The 25,012-nt window shown below is 39.9% G+C and overlaps 1 protein-coding gene across 1 annotated transcript in view; it reads left to right on the top strand.

The window, feature by feature from the left end:
* The window catches only part of TDRD7 (tudor domain containing 7), a 99,300-nt gene that overhangs the window by 57,278 nt on the left and 17,010 nt on the right, over positions 1–25,012 (top strand). The window contains exons 6-11 of the mRNA XM_039234834.1: positions 560–777; positions 12,666–13,252; positions 16,691–16,877; positions 21,155–21,266; positions 22,884–23,086; positions 24,280–24,414. Coding sequence (XP_039090765.1) covers positions 560–777; positions 12,666–13,252; positions 16,691–16,877; positions 21,155–21,266; positions 22,884–23,086; positions 24,280–24,414 — 1,442 coding nt within the window. The remainder of the gene's footprint in view (positions 1–559; positions 778–12,665; positions 13,253–16,690; positions 16,878–21,154; positions 21,267–22,883; positions 23,087–24,279; positions 24,415–25,012) is intronic.

The raw sequence follows: 25,012 nt of genomic DNA, 5'->3' as shown, positions 1-25,012 counted from the left end.
AAAGCACAAATAGTTATCTGTGGGCACCAGACTTTTATTTAGTTTATAAACTGCGACTAGGATGATTATTGTAGGTGGATCAATTTTTGAACTTCTGTCTATTGCTAAATTATTTTTCTCATTAATAAAGCAGAAAATCATATTTTAAAACCTGGACATTTAAAAAAAAATTTTATAAAATGTTCTTTGATCTTACTATTAAGGCACTATCCTAATGCTTTTGGAATATAGGTTTAAATGAAGTATATTAAATGAAGTATATTAAATGAATATAGGTTTAAATGAAGTATCGTCTAAAGTTTAACCTTTCTTAGTTGCACCTAGAGTGATTGGTTAAGTACTAAATTTTTTTATTCTCTATGAAGCAAGATCACCCTGATGTTTAAATTAGGAAGCACCCTTGTCACAGTCCAGCTTGGTCTTATCCTGCTCACTTCTAAGTCCCGTGGCCCCCATAAGCCTGAAGTGTAACAAAGCCTAATGACACAGATACTAGATAATGGGGATAAGCTAAAATGTTAAGCCTTTTGGTTAATTCTATCATTTTTTTAATTTAAAGATAATTTAAATCAGACTGTTGAAAAACCAAATGTCACGCCTCCTGCCTCTTACACTTATAAAATGGATGAGGTTCAAAACCGCATAAAGGAAATACTAAACAAGCATAACAATGGCATTTGGATATCTAAGCTTCCACATTTTTACAAAGAGTTATATAAAGAAGAACTTAATCAAGGAATTTTACAACAGTTTGAACACTGGCCTCATATTTGCACGGTACGTTTCTCCTTACTCCTCCCTTCTGATGCCTGCTCCCTGCCCTCCTTTCAGATTTTGAGTTATTAGTCACATCACCTTTTATCCAGGGAGCATGACGTACTTGACATAATATTGCTTCATTAATATTTATCTCTGAGATTAACATGTATCGGTTCTTACTTACAGAGTTATGTCAAGATCGAGGGCTCTGTGTGTGTTGTGATTGCTGTTTTTACATATTTCATTTTAAATTATTTTTAAGTGCATTTAATATGTGGTAATATATATACCAGTTTGTATTGAACTGTTACCAATAGATACTGATAACTTTGCCATTTTAATAACTTGAACTTACTGGTAATAAAACTGTATTAGCCTCAAAATTTTACATGCCGGTTCCTGAGCATTTTTAGAGACATTCAGCTGAACAAATTTTAGTTATTTTGACTAATTATTTATACATTACCTTATTTTAATTTTAAAATTAATACAGGGTTGTGATTTAAAATTTTTACAAACTTCTTTGGAGGAAAAAATTGACAAGTGAACTAACATCAATTTCTATACCTGTTTCTGCTGGAGAGTTTGTTATTATAATAAAATGATGGACCAGAATATTTTATTAGAAATCTTAGTTCAGCCAGCGTTACAGACAACTAGATTCTTAAACCAAAGTAACTAACCTTCAGGTTTCTTAATGTTTGCATTTACATAGAATGTATTCAATAATGTAACTATTCTATTTTTTTCTGTAACTCTTCTAAATGGTAGCATTAACCACTACTCAGTGCTTCTAGAATTAAATATGCATATGATTTTCATTTGATAGAAGGCTTTCATTTATTTAATTGAATATATATATTTTGGCCCCTGACCTCGTTGGGTAATGTACAGGCCACATTCTTTTTCTAAGCCCCTGGCCTGATGATACCATATATTTTTGTAACCACTTTTTCCTCCCAGGCACTGACATGCATTCAAGTCCCAGTCACTTTACAGGCAAGAGTCATTCATTCATCCATCCAACCTATTTATTCATACCCCACATTTACTGTGCACCTGCTGGTACCAGTCACTGACTTACATGCTAACAACACCTTAGAGCCATGTCACATGTCAGAATATTCAGTGGGAAGTAGGAAAACAAGTAGAAATAGCAAACCCTGGAAATAGGCTGTTTCCTTCCTTCCAAAGTCAAGAATGTTTACAGACTATAAGAATGTTACCCTGACTTATGTGAAATGTAGGGTTTATTCTTGTAATGGGAACTCCTATTGGTTGCTGTTCAGTTCATTCCATTTTTACTCCTTTCTAGGGAGAGTTTTCTCACTGGTTGTGGTTCAGCAGCATAGATGTGCCTGCTCAGAATTCCCTCATCTTTTTTTTTTTTTTTTTAATGTTTTTATTTATTTCTAGGAGAGAGAGAGACAGCATGAGCAGGGGAGGGTCAGAGAGAGAGGGAGTCACAGACTGAAACAGGCTCCAGGCTCTGAGCTGGCAGTCAGCACAGAGCCCGACGCGGGGCCCGAACCCACGAAGCGCGAGATCATGACCTAAGCGAAAGTCGGACGCTTAACCGACTAAGCCACCCAGGCGCCCCAGAATTCCCTCATCTTTAGGGCACTTTTGGTATTTAACCAGGCTGATCAATTTAGAGGTTCAGGGCCTCAAGCCCCTTCTCAGGGGTGGATAGGGTTCTTTTATTTTTTAAATCCATAGACAGTCATGAACTTACAGCACATCGCAGTGAACTTAGAGCCATTTTTTTGTCAGGATACACATATAACTCACTATAAAGTTTTGATTTAAAAAAAGTTGTCTTTGGAGTGAAGTTTTAAAAATTAACTCCCCAGAATCTTCTTAATGTATTGTTGTTTCCAGTTACTTTGTTTTATACTCCATAATATTTACTTGTATTTGTGTAGCTTAACTTATAGCTTTTGGGAGAAATTTTCATCTTTGCTATCCACATCTCTGCAAAGCCCCGAAGTTTTTCTTGCTAGGATTGTAGATGAGAGAATATCTCTTTGATGCTAAAACTTTACCTAAAATGAAGAGTTTCCTACTAAATTTCAGGAGCTGAAACAACTGACTTTTTATTTTCTGGTTGCTCAAATTTATCTTGTTGCATGATTATTTTCTGTTCAGGAACTGAGGGTCGAACATGAAGCAGAAATAGAATATACTTTCCTTATCTGTGTGCTGTGTTTCTCAATTTTGAGTAGGACTTCTTAGGTGCAATCACTGTGAATTATTAAGGATGAGAATTGCTTAGTGTAAAAGCATTATGTCTAGGATGCCAAAAACTGCCAGTCTTATTGATGTCTATTAATATTTTTCAAAACTTTTTTATAACATCTAAATATTTTTAATAGCCTACTGGTAAACAGTTTTAAACACTTACAGCATGGTTATTTTTAGACCATTTTAAATAGTTATACCATGGTTGTTTTCCCCTTTTTCTGACTTTCACCAAGGTGAAAAGCAGAAACACGGATAGCACACCCAGAGCTGATACTATTACAGGCAAGGACAGGCATTCTCAAATGCAGCACAAAAAAGTTAGCATAAGAAAGATTCTGTCAGTAGTATATATCTCTCTATATGGCCTGTTGCATAACCGAAGAAGAAACCCAAGAGCAGTGTATTTCCTTATTTTTTTAAAAGACTTCCTCCCCTAATCATATAAAAAATTATATAAAAGAAAGATTAAAAAATAAAGCTGTGAGGGGCCCCTGGATGGCTTGTTCGGTTAAGCATATGACTTCGGCTCAGGTCATGATCTCAAAGCTCACGGGTTCAAGCTCTCTCCATGCAGAGCCTGCTTTGGATTATCTGTCTCCCTCTCTCTCTGTCCCTTCCTCACTTGAGCACGCACTCTCTCTCTCTCTCTCAAAACTAAATCAACATTTATAGAAAAAGTAAAGCTATGAAAGAAAAATCACCCATTTATACATATATACAGTGGATACCATATATTCTTGCAGGACTCAGAGATAACCACTTGCAGGTATTTCCATCTGAATATCAGAATGGGCAACATGAGCTTCTGGGGCCACCAAATAGCAGCTCTGAGATTTTACTTTCATGGAGGTTCTAATCTTCTATATGCTCTAATCCACTTCACAAGGCTGTTGGATTACATTTTGATGCAGGCAGAAGGATGCTTTGACTCTTTTGTTCTTAATCTTGGGGATCTTTCCAACAACAAAATGTGGATTGAGTTTTGAAAGTTAAAGAGAACATAAAGTTATGCTCACAAATGATGAACGAGTTGCATAGTGTTCCTAGGCAACTTGTGAGGGAAAAAAACTGGGAGATGTGTCCTAGGGAGGCAAAGAGCCCAAGCTGGTGGACCTCTAGACCAAGGGTACTGGAATCCAAGCATTGCCATTCAGTCCTTGGAGGAGGACAGCAACATCTCTTGGCTATTCTAGAATGTTGCTCTTATTAATAGTGTTCTTCTTAACTGCTGTGTTTGGCTAGTATTTATAAAATGCTTCTATGAGCCAGATGCTGACCTGGGCGTTGGGATAACAGTAAACAAGACAAACATGGTCCTTGCCCTTATGGGACTTCCTGTCTGACAGAGAAAATAAACATGGAACAAATAATGATAAGCCTGCCATTGTGTTGGAGATGTGCCAGGGTGCTGAGGAAATGTGTAAACAGGAGGGCTCAACTTAGTATGATGAGTCAAGAATTTCTCAGAGGAGGTGGCTGCCACACTAAAACCTGACAGGTGAGCTGGAGTAAGTTAGGCACAGGAGGCAGCTCATACCGAAGCCCTGAGATGGAAAGAAAAACAGGGCTTTTTCAGGAAACTGAAAGAAATTCAATAAGGAGAGAGTGGCTCAAGAAGGAACTCAGGAGGAGAGCAGAGGCTAGGCCACCTCATGAAAGAGTCGTCATTTGGTGGGAACTTAGCAGATCTCCCTTCCAGGAGGCCACCCAGGATCCAGAGCCTCTGGCACTTTGGGTTTCTAGTAAAATTCCAAATCTTGTCACAATGACTGTTGAACCCCAGAGAGTTTGTCGACATTCTCCACTCTCTGCAGTATGGGTAGAGAGAGAAACGGCTCCTTTCCCACATAAGCCAGATTATCTGTCTGTATTTAGTACCTTATCTAAAGCTGCAGAGCGAGCTGGGGGGCTCGTTCTTTGAGCCAGACAGGACCACAGGCGCTCAGCCAAGAATCGGTGCCATGCCTCAGCGACCTAGTGGATGAGCACCAGCCAACACTCTGAGTTGTGCTGGAGGCACAGCAGCCTTTGTTACGAATATGGCATTTTGTGAATGACGTCCTAGAACATAAAATGTGAGTGATAAAAAAAAAAATGCCCAGTTGTACTAATTATTCATGCTTTTATAAAAAGTTTTTACTGTTAATCTGTATTTTTGTTAAGTGTCATTCTCCTACCCACTGGAAAGCACACTGCGCTTCAAGTTGTTTAGTACTGTAATACCTTAGACTTTAAAAAAGGCTTAAAGCTCTAAATTGTATCAGTATAACAGTTTCTGTGATTTCATAGGTAGTGACGGCAGTTTCGCCACTTACAGAGATATGTTTTTATAGTTTGGGACGTTCAGGAATTTTTCCTTAACTGTGGTAATTAATTATAGAAGACAATAAAGCACCTGTCAGCCCAGGCAAAATGAACTGCCCTTTTTAAAATTCTGGATATTTCTGGGCTAAAAATGAACAACTTGGATTTCTAAGGAAGTGAGTAAATCAAACAGCAGTGATGCATGCTCAGACTTAACGGTAGTGATGCAATCTATAGAGCAATGCCAGCAGAAGCCGCAGTGAGAAGGTAAACTGAGGCCTTGAGAGTATAGCCCTGATATCTAATTGGAATCCAGCTTCTTTTCTCATTTTTCACCAATAAAATAATATGTAGTGAACACTTTGAAACAGTTTTTAAATTTAACTTCAGTGAGCATCTGAATAGGAGAAAGAATTGCTCTGTGGTAAAATCAAAACGGACACATTGATGTGTATGATGGTGCTGTGCTGAAACTTGAATAGAGCAACTGCCATCAGACCCTAGAGAGTGAAAGAAGGAGTTTGGGCTGGGCCACCTGTGTGGCTCAGTCCATTAAGCATCTAACACTTGGTTTCAACTTGGGTCATCATCTCACAGTTTGTGAGCTAGAGCCCCACGTTGGGCTGTGGACTGATGGCATAGTTGCTGTGTGGGATTCTCTCTCTCCCTGTCTCTGCCCCTTCCTCACTCTCTCTCTCAAAATAAACATTAAAAAAAAAAGTTTGGGCTTTGGAGTTCCATGTTTGCCTTGCCATTTCTTAGCTGCATTACTTTCAGCACACAAATCATCCTTTCAGGGCCCCACTCTTCTATAAAATGTGACCATTTTGTGGTGTCTGGGTGGCTCAGTTGGACGTCTGACATTGGCTCATGTCATGATCTCGTGGTTCATGAGTTCAAGCCCTGTGTTGGGCTCTGTGCTGACAGCTCAGAGCCTGGAGCCTGCCTCAGATTATGTGTTTTCCTCTCTCTCTCTGCCCCTCCCCTGCTCATGCTCTGTCTCCATCTCTGAAAAATGAATAAACCTTAAAAAAATAAAATAAATAAAATGTGACTATTTCTACCCATCGCATAGGGTTGTTGGAATAAAGTGAGACAAACTATAAAAAGCAGCTGCCAGTACAATGTAAGACACATAGCAGATATTTAGGAAAAGGCTGTTTTTGTTTTGTTTTGTTTTAGAGAGAGAGAGCAGGAAGATGGGCAGAGAGAGAGGGAGAGAGAGAATCCTCCAGCTGAGGTTCCACACCTAGCACAAAGCCTGATTCGGGGCTCCATCCCACTACCTTGGAATCATGACTGAAGTTAAATCAAGGATCAGATGCTCAAACAGCTGAGCCACCCAGGGCCTACAAGGCTGTCATTTTTTGAGGGGCAGCCCAGCTCAAACTAAAGCAGGTTATAACCTACTGGTAAACCAGAGACATGCCCAGCAAGCCTTCCAAAGGAACTTATCTCAGTGAATAGAGCAAAAACTAAAGAAGGAAGAACAAAAGTTTAAATCGAGAGAGGATAAGGAGCAGTAGATGACTGAAGTGAAAGGGATCAAAACTTCAAGATAAGGTGAGTTTCTGTTATCTTGGGGGCACAACTCCCACCCCCAAAGGTAATGAGAACATACCTAGAATACCTACTTAGCCTGGAAGGCACAGTGAAAGCCACAGCTGCTGGCCAAGATCATCCCAAAAGCTTGCTCACACTTAGCCAGGAGAAGATGCCCTTGTCTTGCTGAGAGAAACTGACAAGAGCCTGACCTTGGGCCATGCTGAATGACAAGGACTTGAAGTCTGTTCTAATATAGTTGCAGTCAGCATCAGATAGAAGTCCTTAGTAGGAAAAGGGGTGAGAGGTCAAAGAGAGTATGAGCCTTGGAATATATACAGTCTGTAAAACTATTCATCCAAGATGGTGGAAAGAGTTTAGTTTCTCTGGGCAGATGGTTTGTAAACAGTCAGGGGTTACTCTCTAGAAGAAACTTTTTACCTTTACCTGTGATTAAATATCTGTGGAACATGCCGCAAACACTTTCTTAAACAGGAGCAACCAAAAAATTGTAACTGTTTCTGAATATCTTGGATTTGGCGTCACTAGCCTTGGTAAAGCACTGTGGAGAGGGTGGCAGAAGTAGGTAGTATGGAACATTGAGATGTGGGGCTTAGCTCATCTCTATATTTCTGTGTGTAGTATATGCCCCACCCACTGCCCTTACAGGCTTCAGCTCCCGGCCTATCAGTTTGTCTTCATTGTGGCCCAATGATGCCATCGGGGACTGTATTCTCATCTCTTTCTCAATTTTATGACTTTTCCAGCGTTTCTCAGCTTTAGCACAAAAAAGATTTGAGTCTTAAGGAGGTCATTAACCACTCAATCTTTCTTTCTGTAAACAGGCTATTCACAGGGTACTAGCTTCTGGTCAGTAACTCTTTAGTGTTTTCACTGTTGCAAGGGACAGCAATCTTAAATTTGTTTCTTTTTGAGTTCAAAACCTTGCCAATGCTTGGAGAACTGGGAATCAGGTCTCCAGGTAAATATGATTTTACTGTACTGTCTCAGGCTTGCCATGGATAGTGACCATATAAAGTGAAATTTAGAACTTAAAGCTTCAACATAAAGAACCACTATCCAGTGGAAATACAACTGAAGCTGGATAAGGCCTAAACAACTCTTTTGGAAAACTTTTATTTAATTGAACAATACCAATTCTGTTATAGAATCCTAAAGAAAATTCTAATTCTATGAGAGACAGTAAGGTTACCTCAGCAGCTTATGCTACAGAGTTAGCAGATGAGACTTCCATAGACTCAAAGGATTTGGGCTTCAAGAATTTAAGTTTACAGCACAGGTAAAATCAGAAAGGAAAAATTAAGACCTCTTAGAATTAAGAAGAAGAAAATTTCTAGGTTCATAAGATGAAGACTTTTATTTGAACAAATAGGGCTCGTGAAGAAATTGATGTTTGAAAGCCTTGGGCTTTACGTATACCAAACCTAATATGTCTACTCTAAACTTACAGAATCCCAGAGGTGTGTGAGAGAAGTATCTCACTGCAATTCCAAATGAGGCAGAAATCAAACTAAATATAATGAACTTCTGGGGATAAAAGTCTAAGGCATATTAGATACCAGAGTCTTCTGATGAGTACCAAAGGAGGTGGCTTGAGCTCCATGGTGGAGGGAGTTAATCTCTTATGTTACCTATCTGCCTTTTCTGTTGGGGCTGGAGGTGCTGGGGAAGGGGATAAGTAAAGATATGAAGTTCCAGGTCATGCCACCTCCCAATCATTGAACTAGTAGTTTTTTAAGTGGATATCCAAAGCCACCCACCCACCAAAAAAAATGTAGAGCTACAAAACAAAATATGGAGGAAAAGGGTAGGATTATGATCTTGAATCTTCTCCTACAAAACAGAAGGCTTATGACTCCGTCCTCAGGTATGTATCCAGATCAGGTCAACTAGAGAGGGTATACAGCATCCCTGTAAGAGATAACTGAAATGATGAGTGTTTGGGGTGCCTGGATGGCTCAGTCAGTTAATCGGCCAACTTCAGCTCAGGTCATGGTCTAGCGGTTATGGTTTCAAGCCCTGCATCAGGCTCTGTGCTGACACCTCAGAGCCTGGAGCCTGCTTCAGATTCTGTGTCTCCCTCTCTCTCTGCCCCTCCCCCACTCATGCTCTGTCTCTCTCTGTCTCTCAAAAAGGAATAAACATTAAAAAAATTTTAAAAATGATGAGTTGCTGACATATCAAACTAAGAATATAATAAAAGCCATATTTCAAGTAGCTGATAACTTACCTTGGTCATTTGTGAAGGCTAAAGAAAGCTGTTTACTTGAGGGCTATGACAGGAGATCACATGTCAATTGGGTCAGATGCATCAGAGCACAGTAAATCAGAGCACAGTAAATGGACACCACAGTATAACCCACATTATAGTAATTCCTTGTATTTGGGGAGATTGTCATAAACTTGGGCTATAGTAGTAGGTATCTTTCCTAAGTCTATATACCAGAAAATTAAAGAGAGACAAAGACACATTTTGTGGAGGATAGGTAACAATCACTGTAGAATGCTTGGGAAAAGCAAATTTTCATACATATGAAGATTTTAAAACAAAGTTGCAAAAAATTACATTTGTTTTAAGTTATGTTTTTTTAACTTGAAATGACATGACTTGCATAATTTTTCTCTTTGAATTCAGTAACCCTTCAGCCAGTCTCCAAAGATTGCTTAGAAAGCATGTGGATCAGACATATTATCTGTATCACTAAGCTTATCCATGAATATTGTCTAATGTATTGAAGAACATCTCATTCGGCCTTGGTTAGTGCCAGGTTCAGTTCCTGAAATCAGGCTTAATCTTAGTAAAGACTGATTTGAATTTAAAGAGGCCAAATTACTGGAGAACAAAGTGGAGTTTGGGCTTATAACCAATCTTGAGATTAGGGAAGAAGCACATTGGAAAGTGCCTACAATTCAAGGAACTAGTCATTTGGGGAATGGGGGTGGTTATCTACTTTAAACAATAGCAGTAAGATGAAAATACTGAGGAAAGAAATCTATCTTCTAGTTTAGGTGGTTATTTGGCCATTGTTAGAAATTTGGATAAACTTAGGCATGTTGGTTAAAATCTACTTTATAGGCTGACTAAAGAAGCTTGACTTAACTGTTGTAGACACAGCCCTGGAAGCTTACTAATAACAGATGATCATTCAGCATTATTCTGATGTAAGGTCAGAAAAGAAAGGGAATTCTGTGCCCCTTAAGTGGCCCTAATGTTCATAAACTTCTGTTAAGACAGTAATTCCTGGTGAGAAGAACTCAGTGTGCTGGCCATGTCCAGAGATCATGTCTAGAGATTTGATAAAGGGCTTTGTTAGGTAATTGGTCCTGATCATATCTGAAGCACAGGTGGGAATGGAAGCTTCAGGACTGGAAGTGGAGAGAGTGGTTTTTTTTTTTTTTTTTTTTTAAGGTTTGTTTATTTATTTTGAAACACAGGGAAAGGGGCATAAAGAGAGGGGGAGAGAGAATCCCCAGCAGACTCAGCACTGTCAGCACAGAGCCTGATGCGGGGCTCGAGGTCACAAACCATGAGATCATGACCTGAGTCGAAGTCAGATGCTTAACCAGCTGAGCCACCCTGGCAACCCCTAGGGGACTGTTGAACAAATACTGAAGTATCTCATGTTCCAGTTCACTCACCAGAAAGAAAAGGGTCATAAAGCTGAAGAACACTTCCTATTCTCTCTTGAGTTAAAAGAAGCCATGTGGACAGTTGGGTTGTGGGGCTTGTGAGAGTTGTTTTAGATAAATAAGATATTCCACTGAAATTAGTTTCTACCATCCACTTTGGAGAAGGTATTGCAAAAAATTGAGAAGAGGTCTGTAGGCAAAGAACGAAGATGGGCCCTGAAGCCTCAGCTGGCTTTTGATATGGAGGACTGTCCTGTCTAAATCTAAGATTACATTAATTGGGATTCTATATAATAAGTGAATAATTCACATAGAACTCTATTTTATTTCTCCATTTGCTCCAAAGGTATGTTTCTCAGGTCTTCTCTGGATACTGTATTCTTGCATCTTATTAAGTTTCTTAAAGCACGGTAGGGATTGACGTTTTAAGGTTTCAGATTTAAAAACACGAGTCTCAAGACCATTGAGAGCAGAACAAGAAGTGGTCCGAATATGTATATCCCTAAGGCTTAAAATTAGGGACATAAATTGTGACTGTCCTATAATGCACCATCCAGAGTGTCACAAGGTATCACACTGGTCACAGGTGTTGTTGGTGTTCTAACAGCTGGAGTCCACCAACAATGACAGGGAGTGTCGGCAGATGATAAACACAGACTGAGTTGCCTCTACCTTTATTGATGTTTGAGGTTTTAGGTACGGACTTTCCCCCCAGTCCTCAAAACTTCAACACACATTGGCAGAAGAATGTGAGGAGGAAAATCTAATGTTTTCTACTTGTGTTAATATTCATCCTTCTCATGTAGCATCTAGAATATATAGTCAAGACTAAAAGGTATCTGTCTTAATTTTCAATTGACTACCCCTCTCAACTTTTTAATGCTCTTCTTGGGTAACAAGACAATACCTTCTTTGTGTATACATACTTATGTTCTTCCTAAGCATTATATAGAAAATGAGTAAATGAAGTCAACATTCTTTACTAACAAGCTACTCAGTGTACTTTAGTACTCTATTTTTCTTGGGAGAGGGAGGACTTCTTATAAGCTTGTATTATTACGTTAGTGGTCTGGAATGTTCTGCCAAGGGCTTAAATTGCAGCTAAGAAATAGCTGAATAGGATCTGACAAAACAGGAACATCTTATGGGGCTATCAATGCTAACTTCAGTCTAATCAAAAGTTGAGAAACCTTTTTTTATAAAGGGCACAGCCACTTGACTCTGCTATTGAACTGCAAAGGCAACCATCCACAACGCATAAGCAAATGGGCATGGCTATGTTCCAGTAAAACCTTATGTATGCTGAATTTCATCTAATTTTCACATCACAAAATAATTCTTTTGATTTTTTTCAACAATTTAAAAATATACAAATCATATTAGCTCATAGACAAGGCAAAAACAGGTGATGGGATCCAGCTTGTACCCTGGTCTAGTAATAGCAAGGCTTACAACTTGGAAAAAGTGGCTCCATACGTCACTTTCTTTTCTCTTTCTTCTCTTACACAAAGAGATGCCATCGAGCCATACTCAGAAATGTTACACAGATAAAATTAGGGATTAGAGGATGTACAAATGCCAGGAATTTTTATCTCTTGTTCTTTGGAGGGGCAACTTTCAGCTAACTTTCTACTTTAGTGGTTGTAAAAACTATACCTTTTCTAAATAACATAAAGCTAAGGATTTTCTCAGGATACTGCAAGAAGAAGAAAAAAGCTAGCTCTTTAGTTTTGTCTAAAGATGTCCTAGCTTTTGTCCCAGTCAATTTTGTCCCTGACAATTCTGATATCTTTTCATGGCTTCATCCCACCTTCTATTCAGCCAGTTTGGATTGTTGCTTTGGATTTGACAGAGAGAACTAAATGAGATATGTGGCTTAAGGGCAGAAACTATCATAATTTTGTAGGATTGTTGGAAGCCAGATGTCTCATAAGGGAAATTAATGCTATTTCATTTCCTATTTATTTCTAAAACATGGCTCATGGTGTTATTTGCAGATGAAGGCAAGGCATTAAGTCTTAGTGGTTGAGAAGAGTAGAAGGTACACTTTTGTTTTTCTTGATTAATTTGAAAACAGTGTTATTCTCATTAAAATGCATTAATGTGTTTTCAGGTTGTTTATAGCCATTGAAATATCTGTCATTTGCTTTATTTAAAAATTTCAGGTGGAAAAACCTTGCAGTGGTGGTCAAGATTTACTTCTTTATCCAGCTAAGAGAAAGCAGCTTTTGAGAAGTGAACTGGATGGTGAAAAAGTGCCTCCATCCCCACTACCTGCTCCAAAACAAATACCACCGTTAAAAGGGTGTCCAGCAGTTATGCCAGGAGACTTTAAAGAGAAAGTTGCGGAGCTTCTGGTGAAATACTCAAGTGGTCTTTGGGCCAGTGCACTCCCCAAAGCATTTGAGGACATGTACAAAATGAAATTCCCTGAGGATGCCTTAAAAAATCTTGCCTCGCTTTCTGACGTATGCACCATAGACTACATTTCTGGAAATCCCCAGAAGGCCATTCTCTATGCTAAACTTCCATTGCCCACTGACAAAATCCTAAAGGATGCAGGGCAAGCACATGGCGATTTTGAGATCAAGTCTATGGTTGAACAAGAATATTTGCAGATAGAAGAAAACATTTCCAAAAGTGCTGATACCTTTGTGGAGAATACAACAGTTCCTCCGTTAATCATTCCAACTGAGGCATCCCCATCTGTATTGGTGGTTGAACTGAGCAACACAAATGAAGTGGTTATCAGGCGAGTTTTATTTTCTAATTCTTTAGGATCCTGCTGTATTGTTGTCACTTGGCTATTCTTCCCACGGATGCTGGGAATTGAGGAAGAATAGTATATTTTTAGTTCTGTAGAGTTATAATGAAGTATAGCAATAATTCTTTTTATATCTTGTACATTTCTCTCAACTGCCAGAACTGTGTTCATATCTCTTAGGAGATTAATTTTTATTTCTTCTACATTAATGATTATAAATGTACATTCATCTCTTCCAGAAGACAGTGAGCATCTTGAAATCAGAGTACTTTAAAAAATTAATCCCTGCATATATTCTGAATATTTGTTAGATTTGTTAAATATGCAACTGTTCTTGTGAGAAAAGATAACGGTTTTATAAAATTGGAATGATAATTTGGTCTGCATGTGAAAAGAATCTATGTCAAAAGCATAATGATAACTGTATGTCAAAAGCAATGAATGCCTAATCCATAGAATAAGTAAGCCTCCCACTGGGTAGGTAATACTATTTAATCTGGGATTGTGTAGCATTTTACAGAAGTCAAAATAGCTAAGCACTGCCTACCTAGTATAATACATAAGATTAGCCCTTAGAGCCAAAGGTACTCTCTGGTTACTTGAGCCTTTTGATACCATTGCCTGGGCGGAAAAGCCATTGCCAGCGTGGCTGATGATAGCCAGAATTACAAAAAATGGTCCAGCCCCAGGCACTTGACATGGACTTTTGGAGAAAATACAGAATACATAGAAGATATTAAAAGACTACACTTTGTAGTTTCTAACTTGGGATAAAGAATGGAACCAGTATAGGTAGATCTCTGGAGGCACCAGCCTAGAGTATGGCTGTGGACAGAAAAGGAAAAGGTGAATCAGAACAGTATCCAGGATTCTTCAACAAAAATGTTGAAATTTGGGCTGTTATTCCTCCAGAGAATCATAGGTAAAAGTCTGAGTGGATAATGAAGTGTAATCAAGTGTCTTGGTATGCTCTAACTAGAATCTACAGAAGCTTTAGAGAGGTCTTGTTCTGTACAGAGGTAGTAAATGAATAAAGCTTTTATTCTAAGATGTGGTATGGCCTGAAGATGTAAATGGGTTGTTGAGGGTTGGGGATTCCACTGTGGTTCACTAATAAATTGAGGTAAAAGAAGGATGTTGAGGAGCACATGGCTAACTCCTACCATTTAGAAGAAATCTAAATCTGCCTCCTTGGCAAGATCCTTTGGTGCCTGTTACTATTAGTTGTCAGTTCTATAGTCAGAGACCAAGCACCCAGCACTAGGCTCAACAGATCATGTGATTTCTGCTGTTCTCACCAAGGGTTGGCAGGAATCTGGATCAGGTCCTGGACTTTAGTAGAAGGGTTCTAATCTACGTCAGGATAATTAGGTCCATGTCTTCAGATTGTTCAGCTCTCCTTTTCCAATATAAATTTGAATCCTGGAGTCAGTATTCTACCTGTTCAGCACAGTGGCTGGCAGCCAGCAAGCATGATGGGTAATGTGTGCTGTTAGATTGACCCTAGGTCGTTGGCATCCTGCACCCACCAACCCCAGAGACTTAGTAATTCCAATTGGGCTGAGCCCTATTCTATATTCACATCTTCACCCAGGCAGACAGTAGGCTCTGGAAACTAGGCCTGTGACTCATGAAGGGTCTGAGGAGGTATTGTGGCACAGACCTCAGCTCAAGCATGGGAATCCCTTGTCTTCAGTCTCAAAAATTAACTTTGTGAGACTTTATACTTATCGAATACCTGAATTGGCCTACATATCATTCTTTGCCCATTTGTTCAGGTAATTTGGGGACAGGGCAGGACTTCATTCTTCCCACTACCCACCACCATACCAACCATAATATCATTCCCCACCCAAGCCAAGTAGCCATTTTTCTCTGCTGGTTGCCATAGGGAGCATATTTCATGCTGCTTCTCTCCACCCTCCTCCTCCTTAGCAGGTACCTGCGCTGAGCACACTACCAAGTCACAGGCTGCTGCCCAGGCCTTGACCAGTGGGCTCCCAGGGCTGTGTCAGCACTAAAAGGAGGACCCGTGAGAGACTAGGTCTGGGGAAATGGGCGCTCAGGCAGAGCTGCAGACCTCCTCCAGGACGTCAGAACTGAGATGCCGCTGCACCCCAGGCAGCACCTTACCATTTGTAAAGTTCAATAAATTTAACCAGCAGAGTGTGACAAGTCTTCTTCAGCTGTTTCTAGAGTAAATAATATGCATGCAATATTTGGTTTTAAAATAGCCATTGCTCAAAAAAGGCATTCTTTTCATTTTGTGTAGGACTTTTTAAAGCTTTTTAACCTCAAGTAACAAATAGGTTGAATAGGGTGTCTTCTGTCCTGCTGATAGTTACCAAGAATGCATGAGAAACATTCTCAAAGGAATAGTCTCTTGAAGCTGCATAAGACCACTTGGGCCCTAGGTAAAAGCGGAACAGTGCAAAGAGCAACGTGCTGGTTGGCATATCCCCCATCTCCATAGTCAGTGATTCTTGTGCTGTTACAGCACAGCCTCCAGCTAAAAAGGCTTCGTCCTATGGCTGAAACACAGCTCCTGTTAACAGGAGCTGAACTTGATTTGCTGGAAGGAGGCCTTTGATGGAGTTGTCTCTGAGTACTAAAAGGCAAGAACACAGAGCCTGTTTGTGGCACAAAGGGAAATAGTGTGTTTTGATAATCAACTGGGACAAGGTGACTGCAGTTTTAACAGCAGAAAATCGTAGAAGGAGATAGGCCATATCCTGAAAAAGTCTTCTCAGAAAGCAAACAATTTAAGAGAGATTTAGCTAAAGATATCGTCTCGTTAAGGGTATCAGAACTCAGCGTTTTGTTGTGATTTGTTTAAACTTGTTCAGTCAGCTGGGGGGGATGGGTTGTCTCATGGTTGTATTTAGTGCATTTAAGGCTTTGTTTTTCTCTATTAAAGTGTCCTTGGTTTTCAGAGCTTGAGTCTTGTTCAAACCTAGCCTTAGGGCAAAACTGTCAAGTGGATTCTCTTCTCAGTAATCTACAAAGATTTCCAGCAGCCTTAGTAAAATTCTTAAATAGACTCATGCTAATCTGGCCTGCACTGGTGTCTCCATTTTCCACCATATTTTCCTCTCTTCCCTTCCCTTGAATCTTTTCCCAGCCTCACCCTCCCCGAAGTTTCCTTGGCTGCTTACTGTTAGGTCCTCCAGCTGTCTGGATTGTTGTCAAGCATTTGATCTGGTGTGTTCGGCCTGGTCTTGTTTTGAGTGAGCTCCACAATGTTGCATTTTCCTTTATCAAGACAGAAATGTTTACTAAATATGTGTTCTCTTGCCTATTGACATAAGCCATGTCTGAGACTGGAAAGATGGCAGTAGAAAAAAACCAGAGTGACATTAGTGAATTCCTGTCATTTTCTTCCTTCTGGGTTGCCTCATTTGTGTTCTCTTCCTTTAACTAATTCAGGTATGTGGGCAAAGACTATTCGGCTGCTCAGGAATTAATGGAAGATGAGATGAAGGAGTATTACAGTAAGAACCCCAAGATCACGCCAGTCCAGACTGTGCATGTTGGGCAGTTACTGGCTGTGAATGCTGAGGAGGATGCTTGGTTACGGGCACAGATCATCTCAACGGATGAGAACAAAATAAAGGCAAGCACTGTTTACTTCATAGCATTATGAAGACACACACATTATTTTTCAAACGTAGGTGTTCCTTGTAATACTGTGTTCTTCCTAACTGCATTTAGTTTTTTCCAGAAGTTGACAAGATAATATCTGTAAAAGAGTATCCCTGTCAGCTTTTAAGTCAGTGGTAGTCATATGATCTCAGAGTTTGAGTTTAAGAAAAAAAAAAAAAAAGTCTTCTCCATGGCAGTACTCATAACCCCCGATATAATCAGGAAAAGTATTTCCATTTTCAGGAGATATGTAATAGCTACTGATCAAAGCTCTGGGGTCTCCCTATGAAGATCAGTGTTTGGGAGTAAGGGAGGCAATACAGACCAGAGGCCATGACAGCCCTCCTCTCCCCTCTTCTGCAGCCAGCATAGGACCCCAAGCAGGACTTGGGTTGTGCCCTGAGAGCTGTCCAAGTGCTGCCCTCTGTCCTCTTGGAGAGGCCAGATGGCTCCTTGGCCAGTCTCTTGCGTCAGCAGGCTCTAAGCCTTTCAGACTTGGCCATGTTCTTGGCCGTCAGCCTCTGCCCCCCAGCCTCTTCTTTCCCTCAGTGCAGAGATGGAGAACGAGAATTCTCTTGCTCTCAAGGTGCAGTTTTGTCTGGGTTTTGGAAGCAGGGAAATATACTTGTATTTCTGCAGCCTCTGTTCTATAATTTGAAACCTATTTAATTAATTGTGGTGGTGTCGGTCCCTGGCAAATAACCCTTTTATTTGTCACTAAGTACAAATAGTGCTCGCTGAATCTGGGCTTAGGTCCATCAGATACGCTGCCCTGAAACCCTTGGCCCCAAGCACAGGGTCGGGAGGGTCAGAAAGGGTGTTTGCTGTTTCTTACCCAGATGGTTCAATACAAGAGGCACTGGCCTTCTCTGGAAGCAAACTCGCCCTAACCACTTAATCACTCACAGAGAAATTTAGGAAATTCCTTAACTAAATCTACAAAGATATAATTTTTAAGCAATTTGGCCTGACGATAAAAATCTGAAAGTTGAAACAGTTTGGCAGTTTCTTATAAAATTTTTAAACTTACCATCTGACACCTAATTATTTACACAAGAGAAGTGAAAATAGAGGTCCACCAAAAGGTACACAAGTTTGTAGTTTGTACAACTACAACTACAAACTACTAGTTTGTACTAGTTTATTATTACTAGTCCCAAACTGGAAACAACTCAAAAGCTTACCAGTAGGTAAATGTATAAGCAAATTGTAGTATACTCATAGAATGGAATACTAGTCAACAGTAAAAGGCATGAACTACTGAAAACAGTCATGTGGATAAAACTCACGGACTGTAAGTGAGAGAAGCCAGATACAAAAGAGCTATCCTGTCTGATTCCAGGTAAGTGATGGCTGAGAACAGCTAAAAATTCATCTGCAATTGAAATCAGGTCATTGGTTGCCTGGGACAGAAGGTGAAGGCAGCCTATTTGGAAGGGGGAAAGGGGGAAGTGTTTGAAGTGTGGATGTGGTCTATATCTTGATTATGATGGTCATTGTATGGGTGTATACATCAAACTGTATACTTTAAATGGGCATTTTTCATTCAGTGTAAATTATATGTGAATAAAGTTTGGAGGGAAAAAGTTAAGGACCAAGCCAAGAACTGGACCAGTGGGGAACACAGTGTGATTAGCAGCTTGGACCTTAGTCCCGTCTCTGCCAGTGAATAGTTCTGTACCCTTGGTTAAGTCCCTCCATTCCCTTATATGTATCTCAAATGCCCTTCCCTGCATGAAAACACTCTGATCTTGTGACCCTGTCTTCACTGGTACCTCCTCTGGGAAAGAAAACCTTTCACACAATCCTAAGAATGGCTAAAGAAGAAGTAAAACCCAAGAGGGTAGTGTCACATAAGCCAGAGGAGAAAGCGTCCTGTCTGGAGGGAGCACCAGCCGAATGCATAGGGGTGCTAAGATCTATGGCTGGTGTTGAGAGTGAAGGGGGCGTCTCAGTATGTTATACGATCTCTTAGACTGCAGTCCTTGGAACAATTCTGCCTGAGCTCCTGCCCCCCAACCCCGTGAAGCATGCAGACACAGTTCTCCTTTTATCTGGAGAAACCCCCACTACTTAGCAAGTCTTGTTTCTCTTGAGCCATGCTGTGCTTGACAGCGAATACAATTCCCTCCTTGCTTTCCACTTGTCAGTCTTTGGTGAGGGTGGGAAATAGGAGTATGAAGTGCTCTGAAGTGGGTGCTGGATTGGGCCCAACCCAGACCCGCATCCCAAGGACGTCTGCTATCACTCAGCTGGCGCGGTGAGATCTACGGCCACTTGATGGTGCCAGAGAACCAGGAATTGACTGGGGCTCCGCGCCAGGCCTGGGAGCCTGCTTGTGCTGATCCCAAGGCATTAGGGACAGAAACTCCACTCAGCAACGCAGAGCAGACAGTGTGGTGGGAGTCAAACTAGCAACCCAGTGAGTGTTTTGTAAATGCAGCGCCATACAAACGCACGGTGTTTGATTCAGAAAGAAAGAAAAGAGAGCAAACTCCAAATGTTATGGGAACCCTTTGAAGATTTTGGAGCAGTTATTCTTTAATCTTTTGATGCTAGAAATGAAATCTGAATTTCCCCGGGATGATGATTTCACATATTATGTTCTCTTGGTAGGCCATGTTCTCCGTATTCCAGGTCTGGGAAGAGCAGAGTCCAAGTTGTAGGTAGTGATAGCTATGAAAGGACACAAGTGCTGCCTGACTCCTGAGGCCTATGAGAAAGAGGAACAGGTGCTGATTTGGGACTGGAGAAAAGGGCCAGGACAGCTAAGTGGCTGGCTGCCTGCTGTGGGAGCTCTGCCAGAGACATCGGCCTCCGGGAGCACTGAATCAAGATAGGGACTCTGGGAGCTGATTGCAATCATGGGACATACAGGCCCCGCAGACCCACTTATCAGGGGTCCGGAAGGGTGTTTGCAGTCTCCGCGTCTCTTGTCTTTTTCATTTGATTCCACACTGGGGAGAATTTCTGTTTTGTATGTTTACTAATATAATCTAGGTACTAAGAAGCTGGCCTGTGGACTTAATTGTTCTATAAAAAGTGAAAGCACCTGGCTCTGTGCTACCTGGTATTTCTTAGTGGTGCCTTCGCTCTGGTTTTTGTTTTGTTTGAATAACCATCATCTGTTTTAATTAGAGAAGCATGCTAGGTTTTTTAACACTTTCCCTCAGATTCTTAGTTTATCGTTCTGTAGTTATCCTTTTAAACCACAGCTCAGTGTTTCTATTTTTTTAAATTGTTTTAAATGTTTTTATTTTTGAGAGAGAGAGCAAGAGAGCGAGAGCGAGAGAGTGAGCCAGCATGAGTGGGGGAGGGGCAGATAAAGAGGGAGACACAGAATCTGAAGCAGCTCCAGGCTCTGAGCTGTCAGCACAGAGCCCGACACACAATTCAAACCCATGAACAGTGAGATAATGACCGAGCTGAAGTTGGATGCTTAACCAACTGAGCCACCCAGGTGCCCCTAGATTTTATTTTAAAAAAATAGGCTTTTTAAAATATATTTTCTCTCCAATAGAAGATGTTATTAATACCCCAGAGATAACACCCAAGCTCTTTGTGATCTGTGCTAATAGTTAAGGAAGAGTCGTGCAGGTTTCTGCAAACACAGAACTCTGTCCAGCAGATTTGGGGGCCTTTTGTTGAGCTGGACAAAGGCCTAACCCAGCTTTGTTCCGCTGGAGGAAAAAAAAAAAGTACCTATTTTTACAGTGTAGAATTCCCTGTTATCTAGCCATAACATCCTTGTTGTCATCGACAGAAAGCATCTTGGTCTCTCGAAGCATAACAACTGGGAGCAGGTAGCCACAAGTGCTGTTTTGGGGATTTCAAATCTGATAAATACTCCTCTGTAAGTGACACCCCCTCTAGAAACCAACCCTCCTCCCTAAGAATGCACATCATTAGTGGAAGTAGGGAAACCAAGATAGGAAGGGGCGGGGCAGTCAGTGCTGGTGGAGAAGCCGCAGCAGCGAGGCATCTGAGTGCAGCAGTCTTACCTCGGTCTTCCTGTTGGCCAAGAGGAGTGAGGCCTGGAGTCTGGGGCCCTGGCTTCCCTAGTGCCAGCACTAGCCTTTCTCTTCTGGGCTAAGCCAGGGACAATAGCCCTGCCATTTTCCAGGCAGTCTAGTGCCACCGAACGTGCCATTAGGGAATAAATGGAGCCGGTCAAATGTGTCAAATGTTTTTTAAGAAGTGAGGATAAAGAATTTTATATGAGCCTAATGATGTTTTTGTTATCATTAGGTATGCTATGTTGACTATGGTTTTAGTGAAAATATTGAAAAGAGCAAAGCATACAAATTGAACCCAAAGTTCTGTTCACTCTCATTCCAAGCTACGAAGTGTAAGCTAGCAGGTAAGAGGAACTTTTTTAAAGCTGTCTCCATTTTGAAACGTTATTACCATTATACCTTTGGGTGGTTAAATCCTAAAATATCCTAAGTATCTCAAGTTCTTATAATGAGTTATTTCTTGAAAGATATAAATAAATTCACATTTAATGTCTTTATAAGATGTGATCATTATCAATGTTATAATGTTTTTATTGTATTTTATTATTAAAATGTCCATTGGCCATCTTAAAGGTTTTTTGTTGTTGTTCTAACTTCCCTAGCAATGCCAGCTAGAGGCTCTGTGTCATGGGATTTGATCAGTTTGAATCCTGTTATTTGACCTGTTGTGAACTGACTCTGCTTCTTCCCCACTGAGGTGGACTCTGGGTACTTCTTGTTACCAAGTAACGCACCCTCATGCGCCCAGGCCCAAGTTCATCCTTCTCTGGCACAGTCCAGAGTGTGTGAGAGTCACACTGTAGGGGTAACCTGCAAGCATGGAGGACACAGTGGCCGTGTTAATATAAGGAAAGACACAGGCGTGTGTAAGCATCATGCCAGGAGAGCCTAAGCTAAATTCAGAAAATGATCACAATTCCTCGATGAAAATTAGCCCTGTGAGAAATACCTCCTCCTCAGCCAGAAGGGGTCTTTATGTCAGTGGGGCTGGGTATGGCTCTGTCTGTGAGGTAAATCCCAAGTAATTTTACAAGCCCATGGGAGTTAGTTTTGAAAAGAACGTATCAGGAGCATAGGACAAGATTCGGGATGCTGAGAGGAGAGATTTGGTGAAAGCTGTGACATTATGTGTCTGGAGAACAGAACAAGAAGAAGAGATTGCTCACAGGGAGCCTGTGAACTCGTGCTTATGGATTTCAAGGGAAAAATACAGAAATGGACCTTATGGCACCATTAGGGAAATGATGAGCTAGTTTTAATTAGTTTAATAGAATAACTTAGAGTTGTCATATATACGTTACATAGAATTACAGTTTTCAAAGAATTTAAAGAGTAATTAGACCACAGTGACATTCACCTAATACCTGTATTACGTTAAATACAATTTAATCTTTCTTTGATAAATCACAACATTCTTTAGTATACTCAGAACCATCATGGTGTACTTAAGAAGAAATGAAGAAAAAAAATAGTTGTATAAATTTTCAATAAATGCATCTTCATTTTATATGAAATGATTGTATATTTAATTAGAAAATTAAAAAGGTCAAGGGTAAATTTTTAGGAAAAACATTATAAATACATGGCTGGCAGACATGACTGACTGATAGCTTCTTATATGTACTCATCTTTTTTGTTTTAAGTATGTGTTTTATATAAAGTGAAGGCCTTTTCTCCTTAGGTAGAAATTCTGATAGACGATCAACTTTTCTTTTTGTTGTAAGATTGCATGCCTTTGTGTACAGTCATTCAAAAGGGTAGTCACACTACAATATATATTTTAAAACCTAAGAATGGGTAATCTGAAGAAGAGTGTAAAACAGCTTCCCTAGAAAATTTGTAAGGGTTTGGTAGTAGATTCACAGTTATAGTTAAGTGGCCCAGACAGACCCATTCAGTCTATTTATCTTAAAATGATTCTGATGATTAAGTAGAAATTAAAATATTCAATATTTTTTCAGGGTTGGAAGTTTTAAGTGATGATCCTGATTTAGTGAAAGTGGTGGAATCTTTAACTTGCGGAAAGATCTTTGCCGTGGAAATACTTGAAAAAGCGGATATTCCACTTGTTGTTCTGTACGACACCTCAGGAGAAGATGACGTCAATATCAACGCCACCTGCTTAAAGGCCATTTGTGACAAGTCTCTAGAGGTTCACCTTCAGGTAGCACTGTGACCACTCTCGTCATCTGTCACACACACTGTAGGGAAGAAAGTTAGCAGGAAAGAATGTTATAAATTTTAGGCTAACAATCAATAGGAACAGATTACCTATGTGTTGAGGGAAAAAAGGAGGGGCGGTTGCTGAAAGAGGGGAAAAGAAGGCCAAAACGTAAATAGGAATTATTAGGAATTGGGTTTTTCTTTTATTTTCCAGTTTCTACAGTAAAATTATATTTTATAAGAAATTATTTTGCAAAGATAGTAGAGGTGGATAATACCAAAGAATGGAAAATGAGATCAGTGAAGGCGTTTATTAAATTGTTAGCTTTCACAGTTTTAAAAAGTAAAAAACATAGTTTTCCACAAAGAAGGAAATCTTTAAATAAATTATAGAACAGCTACTCTAAAGAAAAGGATGACAAGTTAAAGATGGTCATTTTATTTTTTAAATATATATATATATATATATAGTATATACATGTATATAATTTATTGTCAAGTTAGCCAACATACAGTGTATACAGTGTGCTCTTGGGTAGATTCCCATGATTCTTTGCTTACATACAACACCCAGTGCTCATCCCAACAAGTGCCTTCCTCAGTTCGCATCACCCATTTTAAAGGCTTCATGGCAACATTGGGAAAACATTTGTTTAATAAGTAGAACAACAGTGACTTCTCTTTATATTATATTCTGACTAAAAGTTGACCAAAATTAAGCCTTTGCTATGATTATAATTTTTAAAACTTACTAACATTCATGCAGCTGAAAAACACAGGAAAGTAGGCTGATAATGGGATTGATTTTGAGAGGTTTTTATTTTCATTTATGTTACTACTGCAAAAATATGGTTTATGTAATTATTTTTCTAAATTAATAGGTAGAAAAGAAACCAAAATGAAAGACAATTAGCCTTTCAGGCAATGAAACATGGTAATAAATTAGTGCATGCAGAATGTCTACTTTGTCCCTGGAACAATGATATCAGATATTCCTTTTGGAAAGAGAGGTCTCCAAATGAGTTTTTCACATTTAAGTTTCAAGTTTCATTCTATGATCCTATCTGTTCTCCTGCTTGCTTTAAAGATTTTAAAATCCCAAGACTTTTAATGCGATGATTTAGGCAGATATCCCTTAAGTAGGTAAGAGCTGTGCTCTGTTCTCAAGCATCCTTGGTATGTCCTTTGTTCCAGATTGATGCTATGTACACAAATGTCAGAGTGACTAATATTTGCTCTGATGGCACACTCTACTGCCAGGTGCCTTGTAAAGGTCTGAACAAGCTCAACGACCTTCTGCATAAGATAGAGGACTACTTCCATTGTAAGGTACGGCAGAGTATCATCCACCTCTAAAACTGATTCTCAACTGCAAATGGTGTCGAGTGTAACTTTTGAACAATTTGAGGTAGAAGCTGTAGAATGGTGAGTAAGAGTCCCAGACTGCAGAACTTAAAAAACTACTGGTTTCTGCATTATAAAATGAGGATAATACCAGCGTATATATCCATAGGATGGTTGTGAGGACTAGCAGCAAGACTGCTTATCAGCACAGCGCCTGACACAGAGTAAGGGCTCAGCAATGGCAGATTTGTTATTTACAAGGTACGGTTGATGGTGCTACAATGCGGCCGCTGTGACTGTGTGTGCTGGAGCCGGCTGACTTCTCTGCCTTGGGCAGAGACAAAACCATGGAAGCTAGGAGAATAAAACTTCTAAGGCATCACTCCCCAAGCTCTTTATGGTCCCTGAGAACCTGTTGCCTTGGTAAATGTGGTTCTGTGTTTAAATTCATTAATAGGCTCCTTACCCTTTGATTCTAAGTATTGTTTTCTAAACCAGAATCTGAGGAGGTTTTGTTTTAAAGTTCTAAGATGGTGATCTTACCTCCCTTAGGGAATTATAGTTGTAATCCAGAATATGCTTG

The sequence above is a fragment of the Hyaena hyaena genome, unplaced genomic scaffold (genome assembly GCF_003009895.1).
Source record: "Hyaena hyaena isolate Hyena2069 unplaced genomic scaffold, ASM300989v1 scaffold_93, whole genome shotgun sequence".
In the NCBI taxonomy this organism is placed as follows: domain Eukaryota; kingdom Metazoa; phylum Chordata; class Mammalia; order Carnivora; family Hyaenidae; genus Hyaena; species Hyaena hyaena.
This window is presented reverse-complemented; position numbering and strand designations above follow the sequence as displayed.